The sequence below is a fragment of the Falco peregrinus genome, chromosome 2 (assembly GCF_023634155.1).
Source record: "Falco peregrinus isolate bFalPer1 chromosome 2, bFalPer1.pri, whole genome shotgun sequence".
Taxonomy (NCBI): Eukaryota; Metazoa; Chordata; class Aves; order Falconiformes; family Falconidae; genus Falco; species Falco peregrinus.
In genome coordinates, this window is record NC_073722.1 from 98,315,821 (window position 1) to 98,330,989 (window position 15,169).

General features: G+C 43.2%; 1 protein-coding gene across 1 annotated transcript in view; it reads left to right on the forward strand.

The window, feature by feature from the left end:
* The window catches only part of TMEM132C (transmembrane protein 132C), a 221,495-nt gene that overhangs the window by 114,054 nt on the left and 92,272 nt on the right, over nucleotides 1-15,169 (forward strand). Inside the window, exon 3 of the mRNA XM_055797587.1 lies at nucleotides 9,466-9,612. Coding sequence (XP_055653562.1) covers nucleotides 9,466-9,612 — 147 coding nt within the window. The remainder of the gene's footprint in view (nucleotides 1-9,465; nucleotides 9,613-15,169) is intronic.

Consider the following 15,169-nt stretch of genomic DNA (forward strand, 5'->3'; position numbering starts at 1 on the left):
ATCTCTGTCGCATTTCTATCACACTCTTGCATACCGATTACTACGCAAGGTGTGCTTGTTCTGAAGCGAAATGAAGAATAGCAGCAGTGCTCACATGCCTTGATGTGACTCTGTGCAGGGGTGGGGATTATGATGAGCCTTTGCTGTTACCAAATACTGGAGTCTTGGGGGGGGGGGGGGGGGGGGGGGGCTATAGAGGAAACATGTTGCCATAGTTCTTACTTTATCCTGCAGTTACCTTTCCTGGCGGCCTTTCCGCTTTGTTGATCGCAGTTAGGCACTCATCTATGCTAAAAGGTTGCCCCTGGTTGGTGCTGCTCGGTACTTCAAAGAGAGAGGGAGAGGAGGCAGGACTGAACGGATGGAAGCACATGTTATTACAGCACCTGCAGAGTCAGCAAAGCCCCTGCTGTCTGTGGGGAGTTCTCTCCAGGGCAGTGGTAAAATGCTCCATCCTTGAGTCAACTTAAGTTAGACTAATTAGAGTACAAATGAGACAGTGCTGCACCTTGGGGATGAACCACCTGATAATCAGTCTTTTCTTTCATCGCTTGTGCAAATACCTAGTATAATACATAACATTTGAAACAATTATTCAACTGAACTGCTCCTCTTTTTCTTGGTGTTTTAAGGACACTTGCCCCTTCCTCTTCCTAGCGGTTGATCTCAGCAATATTATATTCCTCTAAGGGAAAATGAAACGCAGCCCTCGTAGCTGCATGGCTGATGGCAAAATTGTATTCATAACAGCTGCTGAAGAGAGTGCAGATGGGATTAAAAATACAAAGGGACTGCACGGGAAGATTACTTCAGAAAGTCACTTAGGGTTAAGTAATAATCCTAATAACCACTGCAAACAGTAAGTATTTTCCTCAGCACTGCTATTGCTCTGCCAGCTGGGGGAATGTCACAACTATACAGCTTAGAGATTTTTTTTGTAATAATAGAAACTGCATGTAGTAGGGAATATAATCTCAAAGCATTTACTTATTGAGAAAGTGTCTCTGGTCCTATAAAATAGATCTGTGGAGGCAGTGAGCTTGTATTTAGCATGTGCAGCTGAATCTGCACTGTGGATTCACCCTGCTGGGTTTTTTGTTTACTTAACACCCCTATCTGTCTCTCTCTTCTGCCTCTCTCGGCAAGCATGTGTTGGTGTGAGACAGATGCTTGTTCCAACTCACTTTTTAACAGACAGCAAAGCAAAGAGCGTGGTGTCCAATGTTTCCTTGTATCAGGAATTTATAAATGAGTATTCATGCAGATAGTGATCCCGTAGCAAAGACTTTTCAGGGACCTTACCTAGATGTGATTGTGCATCAACTTTGCTCCTTGCAGAGGCCATGAGACAGATCTTCGACTTCAACCCATTGGTTAGTTTGATTTTCAGATTATAAAAGAGCCTTTCTACTCATTCACTTTTTAAGGAAATGGAAAGGGTGAGTAAGTCATAAGAAAACTCAGACTGTTCCTTAGTCAGTTAAGGTTAAGCATCTAAAATGCTTAGTATGAGGAGTTAAACAGTTTTAAAGCACTGCTGCAGCACCTCTTGGGCACTGTAAGACCTTGGTCTTCTCAGTAAGAGTTTCCTTGTGAACCCACGTTTTTTGCTGATTCCATGAGTAACAGGTAAAGAGCAACCAAAAAGGGGTTGAAATGAGTAGTCTTGTCCCCTGTGGTTTTGTGCTCCCAAATTATATGTTCCCATCTGCTGATTAATACTTATAATCTCTGAGGAAAGGAGATCATTCTGTGCCATACTGGGACAGTGCTTAGCACAAGGGGATCTCCAACCTTCTCAATGGGAATGCTTTTTTGTGTTTTGGGATGCCAACTTCAAGTGTTACAAAAATACTAAGGAATACAAAAAGAACAAATGTGAGGTCCTTGTTATTGAAAACACTCTTTTGCTTTCAGTTTTCTGTCTTTCCTGTTTCTTAATATCGGTGAGGATTCCTTCCAAATGACTATAGGAGCTTAGGGTTAAAAAAAATAAAATAATATATCTAAACCCTGCAATACTTCATGTAAAATTGTGATAGTTGGCGACAACTACTCTGTCCAAAGAAATTCTTGAAGCAGTGGATTGGGGAGTTAAGAAAAGGAAAGTGTATGCTGAACTGGAGTTACCTGGTACATGATTTTGCTTTCTTCTACCTTGGACTATCTTGTGTCCTATCTCGTTACTGCTCTGATAATTTCAACTCGATAACAGTGGTTTGCCACTCAAGTGGCCCCATAAATGCAATTAGCCAAGGCAGAGGGCAAGCAGAGCTTCTGGTAGCCATTGCAAGAGCTCCCTTATGTTCTGAGCTCCTGTGAGCCTGCTGGAGGTTTAAACACTCAGCCAGAACCCCTCAGTAATATCTGGGCTGAAATATGGTTGTTCCTCTGAAAGCAGGAGGAGCTGGAGTTAAATGCAGTAGCAGCTCCATAACAGCTTCTGTGAATGTCAGGAGTTTACAGTGTTTATCTTTGCTGGAGGCTGAATGTTAGCGGGTTGTAAATTCAGATTAGGTTTCCTCTCAGCTTGGAAGACAAATCCAGATTCTCTGTGTTGTGTAGTTCCCTCCTGCTTTTATTTTATTTTATTTTATTTTTTCCTCCTGCCTTTCTTGTAATCCCTTAACTAGTGCTATTAACATTTAGTGCCAGAGAAAGCAGTTTTGCCATGAGATATGTTAGGAGGTTAAATGACTATCTCTGTGGCTTAAGTGGTGATATCCAAGCTTCATAGAAAGCATCTCTTTTTTCTTTTCTTTTAAAATAAAGAGTGGGATACCTGACGCCTCCAGAGGGCTGGTAATGGTAACAAAGAGTTAACCGCAGGAGTCAGCCCAACCAAAGAACTCTTGTCACTGAAACATCCTAAAGCACATTGGATTTCTTTTTGGGGGAGAAAATATGAAATACAGCTGACAGCATCCACCTCGTGCCTTGCAGCTGACCTCTTCAAAGCTTCCTAAGGGATATGAAGCACCTATTCCCATGAAATAGAAGGCAGCTGATTTCCCTAGGGTCTCAGGGAATTGCAGTTATGTAAGAAACGCTATGAAAGAACAGCCTGGGAGAGCAGTTTTGAATCCCAGGATTCCTCACTGGCAATGAAAGAAATTTATATAATTTTGTTGGACAGTGAAGTCACCAAAAGATGCCATTTTGGGGAAGCTGAATTTAGTCCAATTCAGCTGAGAGAGGAGGTTTCAGAAATAACGAAATCTGCTTAAGCTGCTTGCGGAATTACACCTATATTCAAGAAGCTTAAGCATTCTGGTTTGGAGATTCTTAAGGATTTGATTACTGCATTTTCAAAGTAAAATATTTCAAGTTCTTTTTTTTTACATGGCTTTTTTTTTTTTTTTTAAGTTTTTTTTCAAATAGACCAGCGTTCTAAGAAGTGAAAGGAAAAAGGGAAGGAGGGAAGAGCAAAGACTAAACACCTAGAGTTTGTTGTTATGACATTTTAAAGAGTGTTTACCCTTTTTAACAAAAGCTGTTTCCTGAAGGCCTTTTCTGAATACTCCCTGAGAAAGAAAATGCCTGAAGGAGAAAGAATGCTCTGAGAAGCAAGATCTTGCCTTTTACTAATGATTAGCCCATGTTGTAAATCTAGAAATCAAAGAAAAGAAAATTCTTGCGTGCATGGCCCTTTGGACTAGCCTTCTTACTATTAGCAGTAATTTATTACCTAATAAATTTAGCACATAAATTCCCGGGTTGAGATGGGGCTCTCTCTTGCCGCTTACCTGTGCATATGGCTTGTAAATGAAAACCTCCGTGGCAGAGGTGGCCGTGTAGAGCTCTGCTGGAAATCTGTTTGCTGGAGGAGGGAGACAAGCAGGGCTCCATGGCTGGGGTCCTGCAGGAGGGGGCCTGGAGCGGATACCTGACACCCCACCCCACCCCCCCCCACCCCCGATTCCCCAAGCGGAGCTGTAGCTGCTTAAACACACTTACTCTGTCCTTGTATTTTGCAAATTAAAGGAGCGTATTTGGAAGGCTGACGTGGCTAACCAGGTCATGTTCTTCTGTTTTTGGCTTCTCAACTAAGGCCAGCAATGAGGCTTTTAATGAATTCTGCTTTGCCAGGCAGATGTCTGTCCTGTTCATTCAGAGCTGCAGTGAGATGTAGTAACTCATTTCACATAGAAAGATGAAAGGGAAAAGCTTTACTTAATAAAACAAATCTTGCTTAATTGCTGTGGTTAGTCTCCTGCCTGGGTTTTATGGGTTGCTGCAGCTGGCTTTAATCTCCTGATTTACTCTGGGAACAAAGAAGGGAAGGAGTGAATTTAAATCATGGCAGGAAGAAGTTGAAATTTTTTTGGCAGAACTCGGGAAGGTTAGAGACTTACTGTAAAGTGCAGGCCAGAAACAGGCCACCAGGAGAGGCTCCCTGGGTTTCAGGAGGTACAGTAAAAGAATTTCTTACAACGTGACCTTTGCAGTCAAGGGCTTCTACTAGTCTGGGCAAGTGAGGAATAACAAGAAACATTGAGGCTCCAGAGAAGACTGGCCAAAAGGGGTCAGTATTTATTCAGTTGAAACATCAACTTGACAAATACGAGGATTTACTCATGGAAATGCAGAGGGTTTGTCAGGGGCATCATGTCCCTCACCCCACAGAGCGAGGTATAGCATGCCCACGCTTGGCTCCTGTGGCCCAGGGACTACCTTGTAGATGAGCTGATCCTCCCCATTAGACTGAACCTGCATTTGTCTCTAATGTTTACATTTTGAATACTTCCTAAAGAAAAGTCTTCTGGTACAGCAGCTTGGACAGCAGATGTGAGCTGAAGAGACTGTCTATGCAAAGCAGTGGTCACTGATCTAAAACCAGGCTGCTCTCAGATCGAAGTATAGCGTGGCAAGAATAGCATGGCATTTATGAAGAGCACAGAAGATGCAGAGCTAAGTATAACCTGCTGAAAACAAACAGTCTAACAGGAACCAGAAGGTTTAGTGTCTGGAAAATTATTCCAGATACTATGAAGCTCACTGATTGTAGGAATTTGGTATTGATTTAGCTTTTTATTCTTTAGGGCAGCCTTGTCTACCCAAGCTCCTGGGTAAACTTTCAGTTGGAGTGCAGTTTGACAGTAATGCTAACCCCACCTAAGAGGTACCTGCTGCTCCTGAGCGCATTGCCCTGGTACCCCCGCTGCCCCTCACTTTGTGCTTCTGCGCTTCCCTGGCACTGGTGGTGCTGCCGATCTGATCTTGCAGTGAGCCATGAGGAAGCGAAGTCATCCACTGATGAACACTAATTTAGCTTGCCAGTGAGTCGGCTGGGTGTTAGTGCCAAGCTAAAGGGAATTGGGGACCTCTGCAGCCAGGGGCTCCTCATCAGCTTGGCGTGGTGTTAGCCTACTTGTAACTTCAGATCCTTCCTTTGCCAGCAGATCCCCTGCCTGTCTCACAGCACACACAAGCGATGTAACTGTGCTTGGGTCTGTGCTCTGGGGCTGACTTTCTCTGGAGCAAGAGAGGTGACGATGCTCTCTAGGATTAGCAAAACCATACAGCACGTGAAGAACCGCGTGGAGTGCTCGGCAGGCTGCCGTCTCTATAGCACTGCTGCAGGTGGCAGAACCCTTCCATGGCCATAGCAGTTTTGCAAGATTAAAATTTAAATGTAAATAAGAAACTATAATTTGAGGTCCTGAAATCATAAGTCACATCTTCAGCTCTGGCTGTTGCGGATTCAGTTGCCTTTCAATTACCGTCTCTATCACCTGTATAGTATTATGTCTAAATACTGCTGAGATTTCTTGGTAATTTGAGGACAGTGAAATGGAACAGGTAGATTTTCATCTGCAATTGATTAGAATTTATTAATTAGAAGCATAATTTCTAAGTTTGACATGTATAGGAAGATAAGGTGCTAAATGGAAATTTTGTATACAACTAAAAGCTTTCATTTGGAAATGAAATATTTGTTTGGAAATGGCACATTTACGCAAGTGCATTTGTTGTGAGATTGTGTAAGTAAATGTTCTTACTTGACAAAAATTAAGTAATAGTTTCTACATAAGCTGCTGGAGACTTTTTCTGTAATGCCTTTGAGATGCTGCTTGTTCCGCATGCCGGCAAAATGTTTTAATTCTCCATTTGAGAGACTTGGAGAGACAGTTACTTTGAGACAAAGCTGAGGCAGAGATTTCCTGTGCTATGCATTAGTAACCTTAGAAGTTCAAGCAGGCAAGTCTTTCACTCTTCTGGCTACCATGTGTTCATAAAGCTTCAAAAGCCCATTCAGATGGAGCCCTCTCTCCAGTGTGGGATTGAAGCTGACCTCTGGTGGTCTGTGCCATTCCTAATGACGGTCTTTCTTTCATCTTTCCATTGCAAGGTCTGCTTGTGACAGAAGATCAAAAACTATGCTCAACTTTCAGCACATAGACAATCAAACTTCAATAAATGAGCTGCTGCCCTTAGGTTTTATGCGTATGTAGATGACTTCAGCTTAGTGGGGTCTGCATTTATATCCAGTGAAAGGATGATTTTTGCTAGTGGGCAGCAGACTCGGGGCTGTAGTTTGCTTATTACCGCTGTGGATAACAAATAGCTGAAGTGACAGAGGCAATTTAGTGACTCCCACAGAAAATGCAGTAATTGTTTACAGCAGTGTTGGAGGGGTAGGTTGTGCCTCCACTTTGGGTAGGTGCCCATGCTGACAGTTTATGGCTGGTGGATACTGGCAGGTTACAGAGCTGTGCAGAAAAGCCTCTGTGTGAGGACAACCATCTACTCATGAATAAGTAGGCATGGCAAAGGAGAGAATTTTCCAGTTGGAGTTGGGAGCCCTGCACTAAGGAAACCTGGAGTACTTCAGCTATTCGTCATCTCCATTTATTGTCACCATACTTGCCTCCCTTAAGTAAATATGGTGAATGTATATATACTGCATAGATTAGGTGGGTAAATACAGGAGACTATCAAGTCATATGGGCTCCAGATCCTCGGTCTCAGGGTTTATTGATGTAGTATAACTTAATTTTTTTTACGTACAAAGTTGGCACTATTGATTTAAAAAATTAATATTTAATCACAAGCATACAAGGTCAACAGATCTTTGGTAAAGAATTAAATAGGCTTTTCCTTGCTAGCACTCAAACGCCAAGTAAATAAAAATCTAAGTGAAAACATTTGTAGCATATGCGTACAGACTGCATTTAAAAATGTATGGGGCTCACTGCAGTCTGACTTAATTCTGATTCATCCATTGACCTTGTTATATAAAACTCCATGCCCTTTTTAAAGGGAGATTTGCAATTTGTGCTTCTGCATATTTATTTAGGAAGTTCAATCTTCTGGGTGTTCATACCCTAATTCCAGTGCTAAGTACAATCACAACATTGATTTTTCTCACTAAACATAACCTACTTTACCCTGGGATGGAATTTTTTTTTAATGGGCTTTATATAATGGCATATGTGAAAACCACTCAACTTAATGCCCCATACTGTAGTTAATTAACAAAATGGCATTGTAGCCATGGTCTTTCGTCCTCTGGCAGTGTATTTTACCACTAACCTTGGCCATACAAAATGTGTGTCCTAATTAACAGGAGCGCAGGTATTGACTATGTCAAGCTACATGGTGGAAAGAGCAATTTGCAGCTGCTGACAAAGTTGTAATTCTGTTGAAAATCCGAACATGAGGAACGTCATTTTGACTGATGTTATGCCATTTCAGAGCCTATCTGAAGGAACAGCTCAACAGAGTATCTAAATTATCAGTATTTACTTCTCTCTAGTTGCTGAATAACAGTATCCTAAAATACATCCAGACATCTCCTAAAATACATACTGCCAAAAACACAGTGATGAATTTATACAGATTTCAAGATTGGTGGTAGTGTTTTCTTATTAATGAAATGTTTGTGTATTGTTCACTTACTTGAACTGTAATATGCTGGAAAACTTAATGGGATTTAAAGCTTTAATGAACCTTCAGTAATGGATTTCATTCTCCCTTTACTTTTTCTGTTTTCATTTCTGAGTAATTCAGCTGAAGGCATTAGAGATGCATCAGGTTTGTGCTAGTTTTACTAGAGCAGGACAGTAATCTGTGAAGCTCTATGGTATTTCATGTTACAAATGAGAGAATTAAGCACTTATGCTTTTATACTGAGGGAAAAATATTTTCAATGCCATAAATTGTGTTTTGTCTCACTGTTGAAAAACTGCAACAAGAAGAGAAGTATTCTCAGTCATTCATGACTACATTTACAGTGTTTTAGTGTCTAAAGATGCAAAAAGACTAGTTTTTTCTAAGGAACTTGGGTGCTGAGTCCTCATAAATGTGAAGATGATATCAGCATCTCGTTAGATGATGATTTATGCTCAGCAACTATCATTTTGTGTTGCATTAAGTGTTTTAGAAGAATTCTGGTTTTCCCCATGCTTTAGCCTCTTTGCTATGGAGAAGCCAGCTCCTGCCGAGTAGAGGCCACAGTGACCGTACTCTTGACGGTGTGACGTGAGGCAGCCCTTTGCCTTCTCCTTCCGACGCTGATGCCAAGCTACTCGGAGAGCCATGTGCTTTGAACTGGCACCCTGCTCCTCACATTCGCATCGTCTCGTGTGGGCTGAGGAGTTTGTCCTTCAGTGTCTTTTGAAGAGAGAGGCTGTCTAAGTATCTTTATTTCTCATTCCTAGAAATGAAGGTCAGCAGTTAAATGTTCTGCACCCAAATAACATTTTTGCTGGGAGTTCTTTACACAAATTCTCCTTAATTAGGCAAGTACTCTTTAATTAACCCTCCATACAGTTATTGCTGATGTTATTAGCATCACTAGATAAGTAGTTAACTTTTCCACAGGATGGAACAACTAACAGTGGAAGAAATTTGTATCCTGTAAGAGCATCTCTGAGTTAGAAAGTCTTGTCTTAACCAACAGCTGTATTCTCTCCAGGCTGGAGATTTCAAACAGAAATTTCCTTGGGAATCTGTCATAAAGAGGGAATTGTCAGACAGGAGAGCAACAGCCTGTCCTCTAATATCTAGAAGAGTATCATATGGAATAAAAATGGGTTATTTACAAAACTGCAGTGAAGTATTTCTTTATATGATAAGGAAGCACAAGTTTGTCTTGATACAGATGAACAGAACCTTCCTGAGTCTTCTGTGTTGGGATAAATTTCTCTTAGGGTGAAATTTTTGCCAGAATAAAGAACCTTGAGTGCAGGTTTTCCTACAGGTTCAGTCTTAATCGTAAGTCTAGCCTGCTGCTGGCAGAACAAATAAAGGCACACAGTTAGCTGGTTCTGTCCAAAGAGTTGTGTTGCTTTAGATCTGTGTTCATGATACTGCTCTCATGTTTACTGATGGATTAGAAACATGCTTAATACTTAGCTTAAAGCTGGTATATTGAGAGTTCCATGCCTGAGCTACATTGGGAGGACCACAGTCCTGAATGATTGACTCTTGTAAACTTGTTACACTTGCTGTTTCCAACAGGGCAAAGGTGAAGAAAGGTGTGAACATTCTTGGTGCAAAGACAAGTGACCCCCGGCAGTGGGACGTGAAACAAGAGGTGGGGAATGGTGGCAAGCATTCGACCACAACGGTTATTTGTCAGAGGATAGCACCAAGTTCAAGGAACAGGTATGAAACCTCATATTCTCGGCACATTAAACTCATTTATATCCATGATACCATTCATTGGTTGAAAGACTTAGGGCTCATATTGCCACTACTCACAGCTATTAAACCTGTAGCCTGGAAATCTGGAGACACTTATGTTAACTACGGTACCATCTGCTGATCTATAACAGGGCATCTCAGTTTCCAGGTAATAAAATTCATCAGTTTAAATTAAAAAATGAATAGAATAGGCCTATGCTGGGGGCAGGGGACAACGGACGGACACGGGGTGTAATTTTGGCATTAATATGAATGTCCTTAATTTTAAGGGTTTTTACTGAACATAATTTTTTGGCTTGATAGTTTTGACCTTGTTTCTCTGAACAGATCACAGCCTCTGTGGTTGGTTCATCAAACAAGCAGTGAATTCTTCCATATAGCTTTCAAGCACTGGTACAGGATAATTCAAACCTTTCAGTATTTAGTGTTTTGTATGTAATACAGAAGAATCCCCTTCTGGAAACACTTCTTCCAGAACTGAAGGTTCCTTTGCTAAGCCATACACAGGTAACTGTCAGGGGAAAAGCGGTGCACTCCAGGGAGCACTGGTATGAACTGGCCTGCCTGTGCCTGCTTTCCTGTTTAATATGTTTTTACTGAGACTTGGTCGAGTTGTACCCAGGCATAGAAGTGGTGCTTTTTCAGTAAGTGTGATTGTCTTCTGCAGCATGTAGTAAAGTCATATATTACTACTTTCAGTGGAAATTATTTTGCTTTTACTGGGTATCATCTTAACAATTTCTCACATCACTGCTGTACATTAGTCCACACAAAGCATTTTCACTGTACAGATTCCAGCAATGTTTCCCCAGCCCTGCGCTTATTATTAGCCTCAAACCTGGACTCACTGAAGAGTATCATAAAATCTTTGGTGGGTGCTGGGTTGGTTATTACTTTCCCATGCAGCTGGTTTGTACTGTCTTCAGGCACAGAAAACCTGAGCAGATTTAACATTTATATTCTGTGCCCAGTCAGAGTGCCTGGGAAACATCAGGCTTCTGTAAAGTGTGGAAATGTCTCTTGTCATGAGCAGCTTACTGATTCAATATATTTACACTTGATATCATTGCAGTTAGCAAGATTTTCAGTGGAGAGGTTGTGGGGGCGTGTGTTGGCTTTTCGTGACCAGGTTTTGGTAAGGGGGGGGGGGGGGGGGGGCGTGCTGCAGGGGTGGCTTCTGTGAGAAGCTGCTAGAAGCCTCCCCCATGTCCAATGCCAGCTGGCTCCAAGATGGACCCAGCTCCAAGATGGACCTACAACCGCCAAGGTCAAGCCCATCAGCAACAGTGGTAGTGCCTCTGGGATAACATATTTAAGAAGGAGAAAAAACCTGCACAACAGCAACTGCAGCTGGAGAGAGGAGTGAGACTACGGGAGAGCAAGAGCCCTGCAGCCCCCCAGGTCAGTGCAGGAGGAAGCAGAGGGGCTCCAGGAGCCAGAGCAGGGATTCCCCTGCATCCCATGGGGAAGCCCACGGCGAGGCAGGCTGTGCCCCCAGCCCACAGAGCCCACAGGGGAGCAGCTCCCCCCCGCAGCCCAGGCAGGACCCCACGCCGGGGTAGAGGGTGCCCGCAGGGGGCTGTAACCCACCGGCAGCGGCGCTGGGGCTGCTTCTGGCAGGGCCCGTGGCCCCCTGGAGAGGAGCCCGGGCGGGGGCAGGGCTGGGGCCCCCATGGGGACCCCCACTGGAGCTGGCTGGGCCTGAGGGGCTGCGCCCCACGGGAGGGACCCCGCTGGGGCAGTGTGTGAAGAACTGCAGCCCATGGGAAGGACTCAGGTTGGAAAAGTTCATGGAGGATTGTCTCCCATGGGGAGACCCCACGCTGGGGCAGGGCAGAGTGTGAGGACCCTCCCTCGGGAGGAAGGAGCAGCAGAGGCAGCGGGTGATGACCGACCCCAGCCCCATTCCCTGTCCCCCTGCGCTGCTGGTGGGGAGAGGGTAGAGAATTTGGGAGTGAAGTTGAGCCTGGGAAGAAGGGAGGGGTGGGGGGAAGGTGTTTCAAGATTTAGTTTTTAACTTCTCATTACCCTTCTCTGATTTGAATGCTAATGCATGAAACTAATTTCCCTGAGTGGAGTCTGTTTTGCCCATGGTGGTAACTGGTGAGGGATCTCTCCCTGTCTTCATCTCCATCCACGAGCCTTTCGCTGGATTTTCTCTCCCTGGCCCAGCTGAGGAGGGCAGTGACAGAGCAGCTTTGACCCTCAAGCAGGGTCACCCGGCCTCAGTTGGGGTAAAACGAAAGGAAAAACAGGTCCTTTGAGCCTGCGCGAAGTGAAAACCAAAGCGGTATGGAAGGGAGGACATAGGTTTAGAACAGCACGTAACTCTGAGTGTATTTGCAACTGCGGAACTATAAGAGTCAGGTTATCAAACCCCAAATTAAATCTTCTCAATCCAATTTACATAAAGTCTAATTAACCCATAAAAATATTTTTAGCACTAATTATGCAAATAAAAGTCAATGTTTTAATTAATGCCTCTTTCATTTGTGTATGTAAATAGTCGCTGTCTTCTGAAAGCATGACAAACCTAGGCTAGAAATGTTTCCGTACAAGGAAGAGCAGGATAGGGAAACCTGGGCATGTGTTTAGTGAGATCCCAGGGGAAAGCATACAATGTAGTGGGCATTACAGTTACTGAGTTTCTAAGCATCGTTTGGAGCCCTCTGCGCAGAGCACAAATATTCTATTAAGCTAATTAAATTTGGTTGAGAATTGCAAGTCCCTAATGGGTTCTTTCTGTGCTGCCACCAGCTTTTTCAGGTTAGTTTAGCAGTGCAGTTCATTTGGGTGATGTGCAGTTCTGTAGCAAGGTCAGCGTAGATGTGAAGTGTACTGTTCTGGAGTTCCAGCATCGACACAGGCTAGTCTCCTGCAGCAAACTCAGCCAACTCATAAATATGTTAGTTAATTTAAGCAGAGAGGTGTTTTCCGCTGTCTTTGCAAAAGAGCTTCTGAAAAGCAAGTAAATTAAAAGTGTAGTTCTTGAATGCTTTATGAACATTCAGATAGCTTTTCAAGAAGATGATCATATAGTTTTGTCCTTTACATGACCAGCCATTTCTAGCACAGCTCAGAGAATCAGCTAGTGGGAAAGGAGAATGAAGGGCCTTGGTACAGTTGTGCCTTTCTCCTCTGTTGCAACCAACAGGAGTGATTTGGCTCTCCCCTTGTATTGTCACATGGCCCCACTTGGTTGTGAGGTCAGTCCGAGTATTAATTAAATTCATAATAGATTCTGAGGGCATTGGAGTGCTGCCTCTTACAGACTATTTTATGGTAGCTAGATAAAACTGTATCCAGGATTCATGCTGGTTATAATGGGGAGAGTGATGTGGTGAGCTGTTAAGCACACGGACAGGAAATTCTGGCCTTTCTCTATGTGCTCTCATTTACTCAGGAATCTCCCTGATGCACCATGGAGAACCATGGCACTCTTTCACCTTCGTATCCCTAGAAACAGATGCCCATACTCAATAAAACTACTCATTTTTGTTGCCATGTTGCTTTTCTTTTCTTCCATATTTGTACTATAATTAGTGTATGGAAATAATTACAGTGTAAGCGCTTTGAAACAAGCAGCTTGTATCTGAATGCAATGCCACTTAACAGCTAATATAGCTTTCACATTATATAATTAATAAAAACCAAGGGACATATTTTAGATACATCACATCAACAATCGCTTACCATTATTTATTTGTTCTCTCTGAGTTCATGCTGCTAAAGCCAAGAGCTGTAGCTTTCTAACTTAGATTTCTTCAAAATTACCTTACCACTATAGCAAGTAACTGAAAACAGCTTGAAATTAGCAATGTTTGTGTGCCTCATAACGCAGTTTGTGCTGAGACTCCAGTAGCTATTGATGAGGATAACAACAGTGTTGATTAGTGAAAACAAGTCGTAGGCTGCTTGGTCACTTGTTTTCCTTTGTTTCTTGTTTCTGGAGGGAGGCTGGTGGGTTTGAAATGTGTCCTCAGGGCAGAAAAAGAGATATTTTTGGTTACTATTATAACAATTTCCATTACTTAGTATTGCCTCTGGTTCCAGCCTGAGGCTTGTGTGGGTGATCAATGATAGACCACATCTACCCTGAGAACAGCTTCAGTGAAAAGGCTCATATTTGCTGTGTAGTTTTTTCTGGATTGCAATCACAGGGTGTAAGAGCTGTTCCAAAACAGAGCAAGGGTTATTTTTAACCTAAGTGATTTTCATTGTCTTTTTTATTTGTTTTTAATAGCATACCTCTATCAGCTGGTATGCTGTCAGCTGTGGGGATGAGAAGGATGGATTAAAGGTAGGAGCAAGGAAGGTTCAGGGGAATTTCTTAAGCTGACTTCTCTGTCAAAGCCAGAGCATGCTACAATGGCAGTGTCAAGAACGAAGAAGGAGCGGCTGGGGCTAACCCAGGGCCATCACCTCGTGCTCCTTCCAGCCTGGAAAGGCCTGGAACCAGGTGCCTTCAGTCTGTTCTTGGGCTGATGTTTCTGCCAGTGAATGTTGTACTTGGTTTGTGGAGGAACAGAGTCACCCAGTGGTTTTGATTTCTGTCACCAGGTAGAGAAACTGAGTGTGGGAGAAGGAAGAGGCATTTAGAAAAACTGACATAATGGAAAACTGCTGTGATGTAGCACTTTATCCTCTTGGCCTTGAACCTTTTGAGAGGCCCATGGGCTTACAGCTCTCCAGCCATCTGTCTGATAAAGAGTGCTTCCAGATGTTATGTTTATGTTTCAGACTGTGTCACAATCACTTATTCCCTTGCCACAAGCGCACACATTTTTCTGGGTTGTGAGGTTGTTTTGGGGGGATTTGGTGGGTTTTTTTCTTGGGTTTGGGTTTTTTTTAACACTGTCAGGGTATCATTACATTCACAAGAAAACAGCTAATGATGTTACCAGGTTGTGTTTCATATCAGTGGGGCATGGAGGAAAGCAACAAAGCCGTTACAACTCTGTGTAGGTCCCTCCTCTGTCTGGCAGCACCATATGCTGCCAAGGGAAGTCAGTGAAGTGAATTCTCTTGTGACTGGGAAAACAAAAAAAGCTAAAGTGTGTATGTACAACATAACTCGAAAAACAGTAAGCAGTGTGGTGTACGTGTCTGGCTATATACCTGAAGACAGACAGTCTGTGCCCAATATGTGGACACAAAGAAGCATATTTGCACATTATGAGCAGGGTAGTTGTTATTAATTCTCTTAGAATCTGGGTCATCTTGCCCTGGCACAGTTGTGGGTCAGAGTGGTTTGCAGAGCTCAGCAGAGTGGCAGTGGTGCCTGCTGACCTCAAAACCTTGCAGGCTGTGAAGAGGACATGGTTTTCACAAGGACTCGGGTGTTCATGGGTCAGGATTTTTTCATTGCAGTTGTATATCCTTCTGACTGATAACTGAGGCAGGATCCGAGCAGATCGGAGCTGGCACATGCCACTGCTACAGTAGTAGATCCTTGGGAAGTTGTGTATGTCTTCAGGAGGTCACATCTGTGTCTGCAGAAGCTCATTTGCATGAACTG